This window comes from Erythrolamprus reginae, chromosome 7 (genome assembly GCF_031021105.1).
Source record: "Erythrolamprus reginae isolate rEryReg1 chromosome 7, rEryReg1.hap1, whole genome shotgun sequence".
Lineage (NCBI taxonomy): Eukaryota > Metazoa > Chordata > Lepidosauria > Squamata > Dipsadidae > Erythrolamprus > Erythrolamprus reginae.
The window spans coordinates 478,537-499,359 of NC_091956.1; the positions used below are offsets into that span (position 1 = coordinate 478,537).

Sequence of the window (20,823 nt, forward strand, 5' to 3'; positions counted from 1 at the left end):
CCAGCTCCCTCCGGAGACTCGTACCGCCCCCACCCGCCTGGCCTTTCGCAAGGCCCTGAAGACCCACCTTGGCCGGCAGGCACCAGGGGCCGTGGGTGTCCAGAACTAATGTCAGGCAGGGTTAAGTCCAGTTGGATGAAGGTGGTTGAGGGCGTTTTTAGGGAAAACGGGGTTTTAGAATTCTTAGAATTCTTAGATTTCTTACACGTTTCGTATTTGTTTTCATTCTGTTGTAAGCTGCTCTGAGTCAGTGGAGAAGGGCGGGGTAGAAATCTAAATGAAATGAAATGAAACAAATGAAATAAAATGATATGAAATGAAATAATAAAATATAAAATAAAATAAGGTTGACTCAGCCTTCCCTTCTAAGGTGGGTGAAATGAAGACCCAGATTGTTTGGGGGGGGGGGGATAGGCCGACTCTGAGGCCACCTTAAAAAGGGCCACAGCAAAGTCCACGAGGCCTCCAGATCCCCTTTGCACCCCTGTTCCTACCTTCACAGCTGTAGAGGTTGACTTAACAGCCGTGGCAAGAAAGGCCGTAAAATAGGACAAAGCTCACTTAACAGCAGAAGCGTTGGACTCAGTTGTGGTCGTAGGTCAAGGACCACCGGTAGGGGGTAGGTTGTTGTCCTTCTATCAGGGGTGAGTTAATTAGGGCTGGTAAAATCCCCCCCTCCCTTGCAGAGTGATTTAATTAAAACAACCATCCTCCCTCCCTCCCCCCCCTCCCCTCTCTCCCCTCCCTTCCCTCCCTCCCAGGCATTATCCCGCCCTGAAGACCTTGGAGCACCTGGAGCACCTGTACCTGCCCCAGGTCAGCCATTACCGCTTCTGCAAGATCATGGTGGAGAACATTCCGAAATTGCGTGAGGAGATCAAGGACGTCTCCATGTCTGACCTCAAAGACTTCCTGGAGAGCATCCGCAAACACTCGGACAAGATTGGGGAGACGGCCATGAAGCAGGTGAGCCACCGGCGGGGGTGGGGGGCGAGGCCGGAGCGTCTCTCGCGAGTCTGAACCCTCAGGCGAAACCGGGGCTTCTTTGCTGCTGGTGGTTGTTGTGGTTGGCTCAGGGCCAGATCCGCTGGTGACAGACGTTGACCCAGAGGAGCTGGCTCCGTCGGGGCATCGGAGGCCTGTGTGGCTCTCGGAGGGTCCGGACAGTGAAGGTGCTGGAGAGGCAGAGGCCCTTGCAATGCCTGTGGAACCCCCAGCTGGGGCCTCGTCTGGGTCGGGTGAGGAGGGGGGATTGATGATCCCTCCCTGAATGTGTCTGTGCGAAGGATTCGGGGGAGACAGGGACAGTTGCACAGACACAGGAGGAGACCTTGACCACAGCTGAGGGCAACAGGGGGTGATTCTGCAGCAGGCTTCAAGGGGGGGGGGTTGTGGGAGAGCCCTTGGCAGCAGTGATCGTTTGTGGTTTAGCAGAGGAAAAAGAAACAGACCTGGAGTTTCATCTCTAAACCAACATCTTGCCTCTTCGGAAAAAATCCCCGTTTTTAGACCATTGTGTTTTGAAAGTCCAGCTCTTGAAACTAAGAGTGACCTCCTGTTGCTGCAGCCCAGTTTGGAGGAATTCTCTACAAACCGTGTGTGTGTGTGAGAGAGAGAGAGAGAGACATTCGTTATGGGCTGGGCAGGTGACCCCGACCTTTTGGTTCTTCCACCGTCATGGCGGCTCTCAGCCAATTTGTAAAGAAGTATATTTTGTGCTTTGTATATTTTGTGCTGCTCCTCCGGCCCCCCAGGCAGAAGAGGGGTAGCTGGCAGGGGCTCCGTCTCTTGCGCGGAACAGCCCGCTCCGTGTAGTAACGCTGCACTATGCGCACACGGCTCATCGCTCGAGTCTCGTTCACGGTAAAAACAGTGACGTAACGTGGAGAAAGCGCGCGAGAGGCAGGGGGTCAAAGAAGGAGAGAAAGAAGAAAGAGGGAAGAAGGACGCTGCTGACCGGAGCCCTCTGTGCCGCCCTGATCCAGCGGCCCGTTCCGGCTTCTTCCATCTTTTTGCTCTGCGTTGTGCCTCCTCCTTCCTTCTCTTCTGCTCCCCTCTGGAAATTATTATTATTATTTATTATTATTATTATTTATTAAATGTATAGGCCGCCCCTCTCTGAAGACGTGAATGCCGCTTACAACGTATAAAAACAGTCTACGTTGAATTAAGAATTACATTTAAAAAACTAACAAGGCTTCTGGGCATACACACACGCCCACCACTATACATTCATTGGCCAGGGGGCAGAATCTCATGACCCCAAGCCTGGCCGCATAAGTGAGTCTTGAGACTCTTACAGAAGACGGGGAGGGGGGGCAACACGAATCTCTGGGGGGAGCTTATTCTAGAGGGCCGGGGCCACCACACACAAGGCTCTTCCCCTGGGTCCCACCAGGTGACCTGGTCTAGTTGAGGGGGCCTGGAGAAGGCCGACTCTGAGCGCAGGAGAAGAGGGAGCTGCCGCCTTCTGCCTTGGAAAGAGCGGCCCCTCCCCACCATAGAGTGGGCTTCCTTCAGTCGCCCAGAGGGCCTCCCCTGGCACTCAAAGAAGGGGGCAGTGAAGAAGGGGGCAGTTGCACCAGGCTGCCGTGCGCAGAGGGAGAATCCCCTCTGCCCCCCCCTGTTGTCATCAGAAGAAGGGCCCCCATCGCCCCCCACTCCCATCAGCGGCAGCCCTGGTGGTCCTTAGGCTCCCTCTAAGCCCATAAAGGATGAGGGGGGGGGGCGTGTGTGCTCGGCTCCATTAAAACCATCCAGCTCTACCTGATGGGAGCAGTTAGGGAGCCTGGATTGTTTAGAGAAAGGCGGCTGGGCGGGTGGCAAAGCCCCCTCCTCCTGGGAAGCCCCCACCCACGGCTTTCGCTTGCCTGATGGTGCCCGGGTCAGGCTCTTCGCCTTCTGCCCCCCCCCCCTGGACCTTTGGACCACTCTGGGGCTTCTTGGTTATGTTCTGTTATGCCCCCCCCCCCCAGGAAGAAGTAAACATTTTGCACCCCCCCTCCAAACTCTCTGCCAGGACAAATATTTGCAATATTCATCATGTTTTCACTGAAAAATGGTGCATCAGCGTCATTGGGGTACAATGCGTGTAAGCGACACCTCCATTTATTTGGCTTCCTGCTGTCCACTGCCAACATTTTTAGACCCAGTGGTCAGCAAGGAAACCTATCTCCTGCACTGGGCTGCGTGTGCCATTGTTCTGTGCAAAGAAGCCCCTACTTCCTGCGGCAAAAATAACCACATTCCCTTTGGTCACGCGCCACCCCAAACACTATTGCTCCGTGCCCCCTTCTAAGTTCAGAAAATGGATGGACATTTCCCCCTTGTGCTGTTTTACACACTCCGGAGTCTTTAGGGAAGCTGCCCGAAGCCTCGGAGTGCAAAAAACAGCACAACCCACAAACCGGAAGTCTTCTGCTTTGCCCATGTGGCCGGTTTTTTCACCGTTCTAGGCCTCAGTGGGGCCTGTGCTTGTGTGGAGAGAGAGGGGGGGCATTGTGCACATGCGCAGGGGCAGCATAGGCGGTGCACATGCGTGTGGGCAAGGGAATGGTCACACACCCTTTTGGCACACGAAGGGAGCAAGGCTCTCTCTGCGCGGCTGCACAGTTGCGCGGCGAGAGCTCTGTCTGGTGGCCCCCCAGCCGGGAACGGCTCCCTACGGCTGCTGGTCTCATTGCGGGGTCCCCAGCCTCCCCGCTCCCTCCCCTCGCACGCGCCCCCCAACCCTCGCTCTCGGGCGTGTGTCGGGCGGGGGGAAGCTCCTCATGGGCCGGGCGCATTCCAGATGCGGAGGGCTGCCCTCTCCGTGGCCTGGAACGGGGCTTCCCTGAGCCTGGGCCCTGCTTCGAATTACCCGTGAGCCCCCGATGGTTTCCAAGCCTTCTGTGATCTGTGAGGCAGATGGGAGCGGTTGGGACCCCCCCTCTTTTGCCTGTGTGCTCGATAGAGAAAATTAGATTTAACTGTTCGTGCCGACAGCCGCCTCCTCCTCGCCTGACGGCTTGGCAGCTTTCTGGCAGCCCCCACCCGGGGCCTGTGATTGCGGCTCCCCCTCCTCCGCCCCATTGCAGAATCCCCCTGCCCTCAAATCACGGGGAGGGGCTGCAAAGAAGGCCCCAGCAAGACGCCCTCCCCTCCTTCTCCGGCCTCCCCCTCCACAAGACACACCCCCCCCCAGTGAACAAGTTAAACAGAGGGCGCCCTACTTTGACCGAGGCCCCTTCTCTTCCCCCCCCCAACTCCTGACCGGACCCTGGCCTCTCTTTCACTCTTTGGGGGGAGGGTCGAGCCAGGACAGCGGCCGAGCCAGGACAGCCTTCAAGCTTTTGGTCCTGTGGGGGGGGGCTGAGGGAGGGTCTTCTCTGCAGCCCCCTTTGAAATGGGGAGGGAGGGGGAAAGTCAGAAGCAGCCTCAGGGCTTGCCATAAATATTCTGTATTTTTTCCAGAGTTTCTAGGTCTTTTTTGTAGTGTGGAACCCAACATTGGACGCACTACTCTACGTGAGGCCTGACTACTCTATCACTTGTGGACGCCAACTCCCAGAATCCCTCAGCCAATCATGCCAGCTGAGGAATTCTGGGAGTGGAAGTCCATGGGGCTCTCGACCGGATTGCGCCTTTGCGACCTCTCCGTGGTGTTAGACCCCGTAGAGCCCCATGGTTCAACGAGGAGCTCCGGGAGTTGAAACGCCAAAAGAGACGTCTAGAGAAGCGATGGAGGAAGAGTAGGTCTGAATCCGATCGAACACTTGTAAGAGCTCATATTAAGACTTACAAAGTGGCGCTCAAGGCGGCAAGATGCGCGTACCATGCCGCCTTGATTGCATCAGTGGAATCCCGCCCGGCCGCTCTGTTTAGGGTGACCCGCTCCCTTCTTAACCAGGGGGGAGTTGGGGAGCCCTTGCAGAGCAGTGCCGAGGATTTTAACATGTTTTTCGCTGATAAAGTCGCTCAGATCCGGGCCGACCTCGACTCCAATTGGGAAACAGAGTCGACTGACAATGAGTCAGTCGAGGTGACTGGGGCACGTACTTGTCCACCTGTCTGGGAAGAGTTTGATCTGGTGACACCTGATGAAGTGGACAAGGGCATTGGAGCTGTGAGTTCCGCCACCTGTTTACTGGATCTGTGTCCCTCCTGGTTGGTCTCGGCCAGCAGGGAGGTGATACGGAGCTGGGCCCAGGAGATCACCAACACTTCCTTGGGGAGGGGAGTTTTTCCATCACTCTATAAAGAAGCGCTTGTGCGCCCCCTCCTCAAGAAGCCCTCCCTGGACCCAGCCGTACTTAACAACTATCGTCCAGTCTCCAACCTTCCCTTTATGGGGAAGGTTGTCGAGAAGGTGGTGGCACTCCAGCTCCAGCGGTCCTTGAAAGAAGCTGATTATCTAGGTCCCCGCTTTGGTCGCGTTGATGGATGATCTCTGGCGGGCCCGGGACAGGGGTTTATCCTCTGTCCTGGTGCTCCTTGACCTCTCAGCGGCTTTCGATACCATCGACCATGGTATCCTTCTGCACCGGCTGGAGGGGTTGGGAGTGGGAGGCACTGTTCTTCAGTGGTTCTCCTCCTACCTCTCTGGCCGGTCGCAGTCGGTGTTAGTGGGGGGTCAGAGGTGGACTCCTAGGTCTCTCCCTTGTGGGGTGCCTCAGGGGTCGGTCCTCTCCCCCCTGCTATTTAATATCTACATGAAACCGCTGGGTGAGATCATCCAAGGGCATGGGGTGAGGTATCATCAATATGCCGATGATACCCAGTTGTACATCTCCACCCCATGTCCAGTCAACGAAGCGGTGGAAGTGATGTGCCGGTGCCTGGAGGCTGTTGGGGCCTGGATGGGTGTCAACAGACTCAAGCTCAACCCGGATAAGACGGAGTGGCTGTGGGTTTTGCCTCCCAAGGACAATTCCATCTGTCCGTCCATCACCCTGGGGGGGGGGGAATTATTGACCCCCTCAGAGAGGGTCCGCAACTTGGGCGTCCTCCTCGATCCACAGCTCACATTAGAAAAACATCTCTCAGCTGTGGCGAGGGGGGCGTTTGCCCAGGTTCGCCTGGTGCGCCAGTTGCGGCCCTATCTGGACCGGGAGTCACTGCTCACAGTCACTCATGCCCTCATCACCTCGAGGCTCGACTACTGTAATGCTCTCTACATGGGGCTACCTTTGAAGAGTGTTCAGAAACTTCAGATCGTGCAGAATGCAGCTGCGAGAGCAGTCATGGGCTTACCCAGGTATGCCCATGTCACACCAACACTCCGCAGTCTGCATTGGTTGCCGATCAGTTTCCGGTCACAATTCAAAGTGTTGGTTATGACCTTTAAAGCCCTTCATGGCATCGGACCAGAATATCTCCGAGACCGCCTCCTGCCGCACGAATCCCAGCGACCGGTTAGGTCCCACAGAGTGGGTATTCTCCGGGTCCCGTCAACTAAATAATGTCGGTTGGCGGGCCCCAGGGGAAGAGCCTTCTCTGTGGCGGCACCGGCCCTCTGGAACCAACTCCCCCTGGAGATTAGAACTGCCCCTACTCTTCCTGCCTTCCGTAAACTCCTTAAAACCCACCTTTGCCGTCAGGCATGGGGGAACTGAAACATCTCCCCCTGGGCATGTTTAATTTATATATGGTATGCTTGTGTGTATGTCTGTTAGTATATGGGGTCTTTTTTAAATCTTTAAATATTTTAAATTTGTCAGATTATTTATGATTTGTTTCCACGTGTTGTGAGCCGCCCCGAGTCTTCGGAGAGGGGCGGCATACAAATCTAAGTAATAAATAAAAAATAATAAATAAATGTCCTAGAAGGGCCCACTTGGCCTAGCCTTGCACTAGGGCAGGGGTCTCCAAGCTTGGCTGGCTGGGGAATTCTGGGAGTTGAAGTCCGCCAGGCTTAAAAGTCACCAAGGCTGTAACTAAGTTCATCAGTGGACTGTAAGCGCTTTCAGGAAGACAACCGAGGTCAGAGACCCCCAAGAACCCACCCCCCCCACACAGAGGGTCTATTTGGGGGCCCCCTGGCCAGGGAAGCTTTCTGAGTCTCCCCGTGCTCAGTTGCCAGTCAAGCTCCTCAGGGCAGCTGTGCATGAAGTGGGGGCTGCTTCCCGTAGAAGGAGTGGGTGGGGTTGGGGGGACGCTTGGCCTCTGCCAGGCCCTCCGGCCTCTTCCATCCTTCCAGGCAGCCTGGGGGTGGGGGGTGGGGGGGCCTGCGGGCTTTCTTCTGCACTGGTGGGGCGTGCGTGCGTCATTTAACACTGAATTGAGGCTGAAGCCATGAGATTTGCAATTAAAGCCACTTTTGAGACGAAAGGACTTGGCGCCTCTGCTTCTCCAGCATCTGGGTCAAAGATGCCATTTCTGCACTCTTCACGCGAGGGGCCGAATGCGAGACCCTCCCTCCCTCCCTTTGAGTCCTGCGGCAGGCATTCGGCCCAGATAATTCCTTCGGCCTTGGCTGGACCTTCCCTCGCTCGATCTTCCTCACCTGGGCAGGTGTTGGCAGGGCTGGGCGTTTGCCTTGCCTGGACGGGCCCCAGAAGGCCGGGGGTGGGGGGGGCTCTTCTGCGGCTGCAGGGGGGTGGTCGGGAGGGGCTGAATCTGCCCGTGTCTGGAGAGGCCGAAGGCTCCACAAGGGAGGAAGAGGAGCCACCAGGTGATCCTTGGCTTGCAACCCTTCGCTTAGTGGCTTCTCGACATTATAATGGGACATAGAGACCGGTGCAGCGTCCCTGTGGCCCTGGGATCAAAATCTGGATGTGTGGCAGCTGGGTCTTCGGAGCTTTTCGGAAGCCTAACAGGGTGGGAGCAGTCTGGACATTGGGGGGATTTGGTTCCACAGAGCTGGGGCAGCCACAGAGAAGGCCCTCCCCCGTGGTCCCGCCAACCTGCATTGCGTAGTGGGCTCTTATGGGTCTCTGGGAGCTGTGCAGCAGTAAATAGCCCTGAGCCATGTAGGGCTGAATAATAATAATAATAATAATAATAATAATAATAATAATAATAATAATAATAAATTAGATTTGTATGCTGCCCCTCTCCGAAGACTCAGGGCAGCATACTTGGGGCGAAGAGGTGATAGCCGACCCCTTGACTTGTGATGGGAGACCAATCCCCCTTCCCATTTGGGGAACTGTTCCTGGGACTCTGTGGGCCCCTGGGTTTCCCTTGTGGAGCTGAGCTGGTGGCCCCCCCTGCGCATGGGCTGGGCAAGAGCTGCTCCCCCGGAGCCTCTTCTCCCGCCTCTGACCCGGCCCCCTCTCCTCCGGTTGGCGGAGGGACGGTGTTGACAGTCGGGGCGGTTCAGCCAAAGTTGAGAGGGAGAAGGAGCAGCGGCCGGGAGGGTCTGCGCTGGGAACCCCCCGAAGGCCACGCTGGGAATCTGGAGCACATTTCAGAGCATGGAGGGGGGGGAGGCTTCAGGGGGGGCCTGATTAGAGCGGAGGAGTTGGCGGAGCCCCAGAGCCACATCTGCCGGGGGACGGGCAGGAGGAGGAGACCCTCTCCGCTCTGCAGTGGGGCAACGAGAGACCCCCCCTGCATGGGGTCTCCACAGGGGGTCACGTAACCCTGGGACACAGCAACGGTCACAAGTATGAATCACTGGCCAGGCATCTGGATTTAGAATTAGAATTCTTTATGGGCCAAGTTGTGACTGGACGCACAAGGCATTGGTCTTTGGTGCAGATGCTCTCAGTGGGCATAAAAGGAAAAAGATGCATTGGTCAAGACTCAGGAGGGGCCACACTGAATGATGGTCATAGGGGTCAAGTAGGCAATCAGGAAATAATATGAATAGAAATCTTAAGTATGCAAACAACAAGTTTAAATAGGTTCAAGGGTTCAATAAGGTTCAGGAGGGAAGTGTTTTTCATAGGAAAGTGAACCCAAGAACAAGGGGACACCATCTGAGGTGAGTTGGGGGAAAGGTCAGAAGCCACCTGAGAAAATATGATTTGACTGAAAGAGTCGTAGATGCTTGGAACAAACTTCCAGCAGACGTGGTTGGTCAATCCACAGTCACTGAATAGAAACATGCCAGGGATAAACCTAGATCCATCCTAAGATAAAATGCAGGAAATAGCATAAGGGCAGACTAGATGGACCATGAGGTCTTTTTCTGTGGTCAGTCTTCTATGTTTCTATGTAAGTTACAGTCCTACAGTCATAAATGGGAGGAGATGGGTGATAGGAAGGATGAGAAAAAGCTAGTAGTAACAGTAGTGCAGACTTAGTAAATAGTTTGACAGTGTTGAGGGGATTATTTGTTTAGCAGAGTGATGGCATTCGGGAAAAAACTGCTCTTATCTCTAGTTGTCTTGGTGTGCAGGGCTCTGTAGCGACATTTTGAGGGTCAGAGTTGAAACAGTTTGTGTCCAGGATGCGAGGGGTCAGTCAATATTTTCCCCGCCCTCTTTTTGACCCGTGCAGTCTACAGGTCCTCAATGGGAGGCAGGTGGGCAGCCATGGTCTCGTCTGTGGTTCTGATTCTCCTCTGAAGTCCGTGTCGGTCCTGTTGGGTTGCAGAACCGAACCAGGCAGGGATGGAGGCGCAGGTGCATGTTGATCCCCTGGCCCTGGTTGCTAAGGGTGAAGAGTGGTCAGAGGGGCCTCTCTTCAGTCGTAGCTTTGGACAGTCCCACATGGAGAGGTCTGTTTCCCGCTCCTAGTCCTCTTGCTGGGGCACCTGGGGATTTCCACCTGGGCAGAAGGCCAGAACCCTTTGGGACAGAAAGAGGAACCGAGCGCTCTTGGCTGGAGGGGCCTTTTCCGCAGCTGCTCTTGGGGCAGGTGGGTGGAGCAGGGGCCTGCCAATCAAACCTCCCTCTCTCTCTCTCTCTCTTGGGGTTTCTGATGAGGGAGTGGCCACGATGGGACCGCCCATTTGTGCCAGGCAGGTAGGGAGAAATTTGATTGACAGATGTGGCTTTGACCTGGGTGCCCAAGAGCTGGGGGGGGGGCGCAGCCGTTAGAGTGCAGCACTGCAGGCTACTTCATCTAACCGCTAGCTGTAGTTCAGCGGTTCAAATCTCCCCACGGGCTCCAGGTGGACTCAGCCTCCCCTCCTTCCCAGGTGGGTCAAATGAGGACCCAGATTGTGGGGGGCAAGAGGCTCATTCTGTCAACTGCTTAGAGGGGGCTGGAAAAGGCCTATAAGTCTAAAGGCTACTGGCTGTAACAGGCCGGAGTGGGTGACCTGGGCCTCTCGCTCTGGATCAACGCAGCCGCGAGGAAACCGGTTTTAAAGCCCTTAACCATGAAACCCCCGGAATCCTGATTGACGCCTTCTTGGCAACCCTTTCCACTTAAGTATTTTGTTTTTCGGCTTATTTGGACCAGATGCGGTTCCTGCTTCTGAGGTTCCCTGGCGGTCAGGGACCTTCCGTGGCTCCTGAGCTGGTAGCCCCGCTTCAGAGGGTGGAATTCATACCCTGGACTTACCTGGCCTTGGCAGCCGGGAGGTTGGGGCTGAGCCCAGGCAGAAGGGGGGGGGGGCTAAATGATCTTCCAACGAGGCTCATCTCATCCCCAGGAACAAGAGCCCCAGGAACAGCCGGCCTCCCTCTACTGGCTGCCCCCACCCAGGGGCATTTGGGGGGGCTCGGTGCCCATCACCCTGCCTGGACAGAACACGGTGGTTTTTAGGATGGGTGGCCACACAAATGCTTTAATTAAAGAAGGGAAGGGGAGGGAATGACCTGGAGAAATAGTCACCCAGGGTTAGGAAGGGAAGGGAACCAGCCAGAGGACAGAAAGACCGAGAGGGGCAGTCGGAGAGGCCTGGAATCACCTGGAGTCGGTCAAGACTGAACGGGTGACATCAACAGAGGAGGACGGAGGCCGCTCTCAACTTAAGACTGTTTGTCCAGCTGCCTCCAGTCTCCGTCAGTCGTCCATGCTGGAGCTGCCTTTTCCTAAAGAACCAGCCCTCCATCATTATGATTATGATTATTATTATTATTATTATTATTATTATTATTATTATTATTATTATTATTATTTCTTCTTCTTCTTCTTCCTCCTCCTCCCCCCCCCCCCTGAGTTTTGTGGCTCCAGGGACTTCCCAGGGAGAATACCTTGAGTCCAATGGCATGTGCAGAACAAATGAGAAATGAAACCAGGGTAATTTCTTGAGGAATCCCGGGGTCTTGATGTGGTGGCCTCTGCTCCGGTGCTGTTTGTACTAGGGGGCTAAGCAGGAATCTCGGCCGCTTGTGGTGCCGCCTAAAGTTTCCGCCTTTTGCAGGATTAAAGCAGGGAAACCCAAACGGTTCTTTCTGAACAGTGCGAAGGCGTTGCTGCCTTTTAACATTTCGAACAGGGCTGCCAGGATTGTGGTTATTGCCATAGTAAAAGTTTGGATGGGGAGAAAACTTTAGACGTCTGTTTGCATTAGAATAACAAGGGGAAGGAGTGTAGGGGAGTCGAGGGCCGGAATACGATACACTTCAAGGTGAATTTATGGGAAGTAAATGGCTGATTGAACCCTGGCTGTGCTGGTGAGGAATCGTGGGTTCAAACCTCACTGGAGTTGGGGGGGGGGAGCTAGGCGGGGTTTGAACTCGGGGCCAAGGGAGGGGGAGGCCGGAGCCCAGCTTCACCTTCCTGACTTCCAGGTCTTAGGAAAACCCTTCACGCGTCTGATGAAACCACCCAGGGATTTCAAAATAGGGCAAAAGTCCTCTCTGTGGACCAGAGGGTGGGATGGGGAGCCCCCCTGAGCCCATAAGGCCCTGCGCTTCCTCCCATAGCGGTTATGTCAGCCGGGGACCCGGACTAGGGGGTCTTTTTCTGCCGCCAGTCTTCTGTGTTTCTATGTTTCTATGAGCTGTCTGCCTGGGGGGCTGTAGACCTTAACAGACGGACACCTTTGGGGGGGGGGGGGTTGTGGTTATTAATAACTTCACTGTGCAATAACAAAACAGCCCCGAATCTCCCGGAAGGATGAGGCCTTAGATGCCTTCACATGCCGTATCCTTGGCTTCCTTCTTTTGAATCGGCAACTGGCAGAAGGAGGTTAGAAGCCACAGTGTGTGTGTGTGGTGTTGTGTTGAGTTGGCACAGTGTGGCCTGGCGGGGGCGCTCTTGGCAGGGGAAAGAACCTCCAGGTTGACCCTCGGTGTTTATGGGAGAGGGAATGTTCTCCTTTTTATTATTTTCCAACCATCAAACGTCACTCACTCTAAATGGTTGTTTTCCGTCCCACCAGCAGGCGTGTAATGGAATTTCATGGATGCTTAGTCCTGAATTGCCCTCCCTGCGTCCGAGGGCTTCCCCCCCCCCAGAGAGTCATTGGGGGCCCCGTAAGACCCTGCGGGAGGATTCCCTGTAACTCTGCCTGGGGCCCTTGGAAGGGTCTTCGTGTGGACCACCTGTTGGGGAGGGGGCTTCAGGTGGGCTTAAGGCAGGGGGCACCTAAAATTCATCCCTGGGCCTGCTCTCTTGACCACAGAATATAGACAGAAGAGTTGGGAAGGGGCCCTGGAGGTCTTCTAGTCCAACCCCTCTGCTTAGGCAGAAAACTCTACACTACTTCAGACAGATGGTTTTTCCAACATCTGCCAGTGTTGGGGCCTTCACAACTTCTGGAGGCAAACTGTTCCACAGGTTAATTGTTCTAACTCCGAGTCTTTGGAGAGGGGTGGCATACAAATCAAATAAATAAATTAATTGATAATAATGATAATGATGATGATGATGATGATGATGATGATGATAATAATAATAATAATATGTTATTATTATTATTAACCGTCAGGAAATTTTCTCCTTAGTTCTAAGTTGCTTCTCTCCTTGTTTAGTTTCCACCCATTGCTTCTTGTTCTACCCTCAGGGGCTTTGGAGAATAGCTTGACTCCTTCTTCTTTGGGGCAACCCTGAGATACTGGAAGGCTGCTATCCTGTCTCCCTGGTCCTTCTTTGCATTAAACTAGACATAAACCCAGTTCCTGCAACCGTTCTTCGTATGTTTTAGCCTCCGGTCTCCTAATCCTCTTTGTTGCTCTTCTCTGCACTTTTTCTAGAGCCTCCACACCCTTTTTGCATCGTGGTGACCAAAAGTGCATGCTGTATTCCAGGTGTGGACTCATAAAGTGGTATCAGCCCTTCACGTGATCTTGGTTCTCCCCCTCTGTTGATGCAGCCTAGAACTGTGTGGGCTTTTTTGGCAGCTGCTGCACATGGTCGGCTTCTATTTAAACGTTTGTCCACTAGGACTCCAAGGTCCCTCTCACGGTTACTGAGGTTGAGCAAGGTACCACCTGTGCTGCATTGAACAGCTGTGGTCCTTCCTGTGTTTCAGCCTCCAGCCCCCTGTCATCTTTGCTGTTCTTCCCTGCAGAGAGAAAGCAGGGACTTTTCAGGGTCCCCACGGGTTTTTTTATCCCCTGGGGTCCAAAAGTGGGTGCAGGATTCCAGGTGTGGCCTTAACCCAGGCACCCGGTCTGATATTCCAGACCTGGAATTGGGAATTAGACCTTCCGTTCGGAGGAAGAGGAGGACATGGTAGCCCTCTCGCCAGAGTTGACAGGAAGGGCTGGCCCCACCCTCCACAGCCCCCCTGGACAAAATTGCTATTGGTACAGGGTGGATCACATTCAGGTTGAGATCATGGTCAAGAGGATGAACTCGGCCAATGATACTGATTCTGTGGGAACTGATGGGATGATGGGTCAAGGTAAGAGGATATGTGGTCAGTAGAATTTGAGACTAAGGTACAAAGAATAAATGAGAATTAATTTATAATATGTAAACAGAGACATTGCTCTTGAGTTGAAATGGTATATAGAAAATGTGCCCTCTCTCCCTCCCCAGGGAGCTTTTCCACATCTGCCACTGAGGCAGAGTTGAATTAATGCTGGAACAATTAGCCTGACAACTGAACCAAACTCAATGTTGAGCAGTGAGATTCTCCTGACGTTGCAGGGGGGCCAGATGGGGAAGGGGGCTCTTTGCGAAGGGCTTGGCTCCCCTCCGCCGGCCGAGGGGGCTGTGGGGGTTCAGCAGGAGGCCGGAGAGTCTCAGTTCCCTCGAGGGGGCAGGGGGGGGGCTGACGAGGGTCTGCCCATGGAGGCCAGGGCTGGCGAGGAAAGTGGGCAGGGCCGGAGGGGCGTGTGGGGCAGGGATGGGGGGCAGAGCAGCTCCTCCTGGGGCCACGGGGAGTTCAAAGGCCTGCAGCTCATTTCCTAGGCCTGTGACAGAATCCAGAACCCTGCGGTGGGCCCACCCAGACCCCAGAGCCGCCCCCGGCCCCTCCCCACAAGGGGTTTCCAGCTCCAGGCTGCGGAAGGCACCGGGTTTAGCAGGGCAGAGTAGCCCAGTTGGGAGGGGCCTCGGGGGTCTTCTAGCCCAACCCTCCAGCACAGGGGCTGTCCAACTCCCAGCCCTGGGTGCGCCAAGCCCTGCCTGTTTCAGCCAAGGGGGAAAGAGCCCCAGGTGAGTCTGACCCCCTCCCCTGGCTAGAAGCATCCTGGGGAAAGGGCTGTCAATCCCATCTGGAAAGCTTCCAGTGACGGGGCACCGACAGGGTCTGGGGGCATCTTCCAGGCCACTGATAGGATAGGATGGGATGGGATGGGATGGGATGGGATGGGATAGGATTCTTTTATGGGCCAAGTGTGACTGGACACAGCAGGGATTTCCCTTTGGTGCAGATGCTCTCAGTGTCCATAAAAGAAAAAGAGACATTTGCCAAGGATCACAAGGTAGAACACGTGATAGGATACAAATAAGCAATGGAGAAACAATCCATATTGATAAAAGTCTTAGGACACAAGCCACAAGTGACAGTCCTACAGTCCGAAGTGGGAGGAGCCGGGGGAGGGGAATGCCCTCGCTCAGCTCCAATGGACATGTGTGCCCCAGCCAGCTGATTTTCGGAACACGTGGAGGTTCTGGGAAGGGCTTTTTGTCTTCTGGGGGGCCTCCAGGCGTGGTGGGATGGGTGGGCTCCAGGGACGTCTACTGGGCCCACAGGAAGTCGGGGAATGGGCCATTTTTGGCCTCCACAGGGCCTTCAGGGGGGCGGGGGCTGTCTTTGCCCTCCCCAGGCATTGAATGATGGGTGTAGGCACACGTGTTTTTAGCACGGAAAGGAAAAAAGGTTCACCCTCCCGGGCATAGGTTCTCCTGCTTGACCCCCAGGCCAGACCCCTCCCCGCCCTGTTCTGTTCCGATGGGAGGCAGCTGAAGGAAAGTCCCCGCCCTGCTCTCTTCTGCAATGTCGCGGGGCATATTAATGCATCTCTCAGAAAGAGACTCCGGCAGTGGCCTCACCCACCTGGCAAGGCCCTCTGGGGAGGGGGGATTAAGGCCCCGGTGAGTCCCCCCCCCCGCTGCCCACCTTTCGGTCTCCGTCTCATGGGGTGGAATTCGCGACCCCCCCTCTCTCTGTTCTCCCTCCTCCCTGCTGAGTAGAGACGGTCGCATGTTTCTGAGCGGTGTCTCAATTGCTCCCCCAGGCTAAATTCGGCAATGGAAACTATTATTGGGCTGTTTGTGGGGCTGGCAGTGGGAGGGGGCAGGGGCTGCCGGGGGATTGAGCAGAGCCTTGAAGGGAAGCCAGCGTTCGCAAGGGCTTCGTTTGAAGACACATCAACATCCCCTGGAAACGATTATCAGGAATGCTGACCCGAAGGGAGCCCCGAGGCCAGGCAGGGCTGATGCTCCGGCCGTTGGGTCCCCTGCTAGGGCTGGCCGAGGGCTTTTGTGGCCCTCTGTCCTGGAAGGAAGCGGGGGGCCCACACCGCCTGGCGGACGGCTGCTTTCTTGGCTCCCCTGCGGGAACGGAGTCCGCTTCCAGATGTTGCACCGAGTTTGGCCGGGAGGGCTGGTGATCTGGTCCCGAGCGAGCCACCGGGGCAGAGGATGGGCAGGAGTGGCTGCTGTCCATTGGCCGGGCCCTGCGAGGGGAGGAAGTGCGCTTTGTGAAGAGCCAACTACGCAAGGGGGCTGGTGGGGCCTGGTGGGGTTGCATGGGCCTCCGAGTCCCTCCTGGGGTGGGGCCTCCTCTCCTGGACGGAGCTCTCCGTGAACCCCGTTTCTTTGGGGGGGGCAGGTCCTCCAGGCTTCTCCCAAAGGTCCTTTTCCCAGAGGCAGTTGGACCCCCTTGTTTTCCCTTGAAGGCCTTTCGCTTCTCACCTAGGAAGCTTCTTCAGTTCTGAGTGAAGGGCCAAAGCTTTTGGGGCGAGAAGGGAAAACAGAGAACGTCCAGCTGCCTCTTGCCAAAGGGCCGAGAGTCTCCAGAGACCCAGAGACAGCGATTGCGTGTCACCCTATAGACATAGGGGTGGCTCAGTGGTCAGAGCACAACACTGCAGGCTCCTTCTGCTGACGACTAGTTCAGCGGTTCAAATCTCACCACCGGCTCATGGTTGACTCAGCCTTCCCTCCTTCTGAGGTGGGTCAAATGAGGACCCCGACTGTTGGGGGCAAATAGGTTGATTCTGTAAACCACTTAGAGGGGGCTGGGAAAGAACTATGAAGCGGTATAGAAGTCTAAATGCTACCTTCCTTCCTTCCTTCCTTCCTTCCTTCCTTCCTTCCTTCCTTCCTTCCTTCCTTCCTTCCTTCCTTCCTTCCTCCCTCCCTCCCTCCCTCCCTCCCTCCCTCCCTCCCTCCCTCCCTCCCTCCCTTTCTTTCTTGCAATAGCACTTGGACTTATAGACCACGTTGCCTTTACAGCCTTCCCTAAGCGCTTTATACAGCCAGCATATTTGCCCCCAACAACCTGGGTCCTCACCTGGTCCCCTCGGAAGGATGGAAGGCTGAGTCAACCTGGAGCTGGTGGGCAGATTTGAACCGCTGAACTACAGCTAGCAGTTACCTAGTGCTGCCTTCTAACCACTGTGCCACCCTGGTTTTTGAGACCTTCCACCAGGAAGCCAGATTCCCTTAACACCCGAGTGACTTAACTTTGCGTCTGCAGTGATTCGCTTTACAACAGTAGCGGGAAAGGTCATTAAATAAAACCGTCTCGCCTAGCAATGGAAGCCTGGGGGCTGAATTGTGGTCCTAAGTTGAGGACGGCCTGAACCTGCCACCCCCCCCCTGCTGACCCTCGGCTTCCTCCCCAACTCAGCAGAGAGTGATGGGCTCTTGAACCCGTGGACCGTCTGGCTGGCTTGGGGGACGTCAGGCCTTCGCTCCCGCCATCTGCAAGCGGTTAATGGCAGCGGGGGCTGCAGTGGGGCTTCTTCCCGGGGGTGTGTGTGTGTGTGTGGGGGGGGTGGGGGTGGGGGGGCCCATCTGGATTGGGTTTCATCCTGAACAGGAGTGAGTGTGGCGGAGATATTTCTCTCCATCCAATTTCACTTGTTGTGGATATTTGGCATACTTCGCAGCCCACATCTGGGGCCGCTGGCTGATGGTTCCAGCCCCACAGCCCCACAACCTCCTTTTAAAACGGTGCCCGAAGGTTTCAAACAGGGGCGCCCCCCTCCTCCTCCCTCCCGCCCCCCCTTGTGTGAGACATAAAAGCCCCCTCTTCAGGAAAAAGAATTGCAAGCATATTTTCAGTAAAATCAGCCGGAGCCCCAATAAACAATTGACCGTGGAAAGGGTCCCGAGTGTGGCCGCAGCCTCCTCATTGTTTGAAGGAGAAGAGAAACCATTCAACATTCACGTCTTGGTTTAAAGGAAGGAAAGGTCTGTGAGGTCAGGAGAAGACCTGCACACCCACCCACAGAGTAGACCGTGTGGAAAGAAATGGAAAGAGAAGGAATGAAGTTGCAGGAAAAGTGGAAAGATAGAAAAGGGGGAGAAACACTTAGAGAGAAAGAGGAAAAGAAAGGGTCAGGTCAACTATCCAACTGACATTTCACTAATGAATGACCTACAGGGCCAGTTCCTATAGTGGACGTATACTCCCCCTCGCTGCTGGTTATTTAAAGTGCAGTTTTTATTAGGTTTGAGTGTCTACGTAAGGTCTTTAGCAGTGGTTGTAGATTTGGGCTGATGGGTTTTAAATTGTGGGCTCTGAAGAGGATCTTCAACATTCATCTCGACCGATGTGGCTCAGAGCATAAATTGTTTTCACTGCATCTGTTGTGTTCATAGAGAACGGAATTAATATTAGGGGTTTTTTCCTTTTTCAATGATGGGGTGGAGCCAATGACACAATTTTCCCCAGGCTTTGTAGGAATCCGATTCATCTCTGTTTTGGATTCCCATGGTCAATTTCGACATTTCTGCACATTCCATAGTTTCTGTTATAAGGCTGAGGGTGGGTGGGGGTTTTGCTTCTTTCCAAAACTGGACGTACAGCAGCCCAAACTCAGCCACCGTCCCCCACGGCCATTCTCACCTTGCAGCTGGGGAGACGGAGGCTCTGCTTCTGCCTGGGGGGGGGGAGAGGGTGTCTTTCAAACGGAGGGACGGAGGGACGGACGGAGGAGGGGGGTTTATTTGTGGTCAGGGAACAAAGAGACAGTCAGACCCCATGACGGAGTAATTAGTGGTGCAATGTTTCAAATGCCCAAATGGAGAAAATTAGGGAGAGTTGCGAAACGGAGAAAGTGGTTAGCTGAGGCCACCATCGAATTCGGAGTCCGGCAGGCTCTGACCCCCAACTCTGAGCCCCCCACAAGAGGAGTCTGCAGGGGATCTAAAGAAAGGGGGGGAACTCTTATGCTATAGAAGCCCCCTTTACACCCCCTCCCCCCAGGGCAATTGAAGCTGCACCCTGAAATCAACGCACAAGACATACGGAAAGAGCGGAGGGGTTTGGAGGGGCTTGTGGCCTGCTTAGCCCCATCCCACTCTCCTAAAATAGGGCCCCCCATCCCTGGACCCTGGCTCCGTATGGGGCTCCTCCTCCTTTGGAAGCAGCAGGCAAGCACCTGTGCGAAACTCCATTGGCACGAGTGTGTGCAGGTGTGAAGCAACACAGGTGTGCACGAGAGCCCATCTTGTGGAGCTGTGGGGGCAGGTGCCTACCTGCTGTTTGCACAAAACCATTCCCTCTCTCCCTCCCCCACAGGTCCACAAAGCCAGAAAGGTTGGGGACCGGGGCCCTGAAAGACACCGGCCCCTCCGTGGGGAGCCATTTTAGGGGGAGGGGGAAGTCCCTGCCTGAGCTTGGTACGGAAGGCCCCCTCCACCTGCTTCCCTCCCAGCGGCCAGGAAGGTCAACTGGGCGAAAGGGAGAGAATGTTGGGGGAAATCTTCATCATAACACCGCCTGGCGGGGCCCAGGGGAAGAGCCTTCTCTGTGGCGGCCCCGGCTGTCTGGAATCAGCTCCCTCCAGAGATCCGGGCTGCCCCCACCCTCCTTGCCTTCTGCAAGAGCCTCAAGACCTATCTATATTGCCAGGCATAGGGCAACTAGCACATGGCCCCCCCTCTGACCATTAAATGTTATGTGTGGTTTGATTGTCAATATCAATTGTTTGATTGCTGCCCCGAGTCTCTGGAGAGGGGTGGCATGCAAGTCTAGTAAATTAATAATAATAATAATAATAATAATAATAATAATAATAATAGGGGGTATTATTATTATTATTGGGGGTATTATTATTATTATTATTGGGGGTATTATTATTATTATTGGGGATATTATTATTATTGGGGGTATTATTATTATTATTATTGGGGGTATTATTATTATTACGGGTATTATTATTATTATTGTTAGGGGTATTGGCCTTGCTGTGTTCAGGGGACACCCCCCCGCCCCCCGTGACTCTCTGCCTGGCTTCCCTTTCCCCTCTGAGCGATGCTTCTGATGCGCCTGGCCCAGCCAGAGTTTCGGAGGGCGGATTCTCATGCGCGCAGCCTGTGAAGCCGCGCCAGGCCCCAGCTGAAGAGGTGTCGCTGTCACGCACACGGGGGGGGGGGGGCTGGGACGTGACTCCCGGCCGCTTCCGTGGAGCTGCTCCCGAACTCCTTTCGCCCACCGCGTGCAGGCGGCTCTGGAAAAGGGAAGCGGCTGCCGGGACGACAGAGTCACTAACTGAATTAACTCCCGGTCAGGATTTATATCGCGGCCGTCTCCTCAAGGGCTGCTGGTCATTGTTATGGACGGAGGCCTGGCGGGTGGGTGGGGTGGGGGCTTTAATGCCTACAAGCAAGGGGGACCCCAATCCACGCACAACTCTTTGAAAACCTTCACCTCTTCCCTTTGGACTGGACTCTCCGGGTCTGGTGGCCGTCAGCTCAGGGTTGAGGAGTGGGCCCTTCTCTCTGCTGGGAATTGGGGGGAGGGGTCGTTTTTGTAAGGCAGATGGGGGCCAGAATTGGACTGGTCCATGTTCCAAACTGAAAACCAGGAGGCTGTCCACTTCTGTAACACCTCTGGGCCAGAGGCTGCCATATGCCATGGGTGGGGGATGGGTGGGTGGAGGGGCAGGTTTTCAAGGTCTGCAGAGGTCAGTTAACCGGACCAAACTCTCGTCTGGGCTTTGCTGCCCTCGTTCCCTGCAGAGCCAGTGGGTGACTCAAGTTTGAAGTCGTGACATTTGAGACCCCCTGTTCTATCGATTTATTTATTATTTGGACTTACATGCCATAGTATTATTTTTAACATTATGTATTAAATAGTATTATTTAATATTATTATTCTTTCTATCTATCTATCTATCTATCTATCTATCTATCTATCTATCTATCTACCTACCTACCTACCTACCTACCTACCTACCTATAGTTCTGTCTATTGATCTCCCATCCCTCTGTCCATCCGTCCATCCATCCACCCACTCACCCACCCACCCACCCACCCATCCGTCCATTGTATTTAGAAACTCCCTCACATTCCAGAGTTGACCTGCGCAGACTGAAATGCCCAGAGGGGAAACCCAATCCTGTCCTTGTAGCCTCAGCCAATTCCGT

The 20,823-nt window shown here is 54.7% G+C and overlaps 1 protein-coding gene across 1 annotated transcript in view; it reads left to right on the forward strand.

Moving 5' to 3' along the window:
- The window catches only part of EXOC6B (exocyst complex component 6B), a 106,461-nt gene that overhangs the window by 16,082 nt on the left and 69,556 nt on the right, over positions 1–20,823 (forward strand). Inside the window, 1 exon segment of the mRNA XM_070756790.1 lies at positions 762–966. Coding sequence (XP_070612891.1) covers positions 762–966 — 205 coding nt within the window.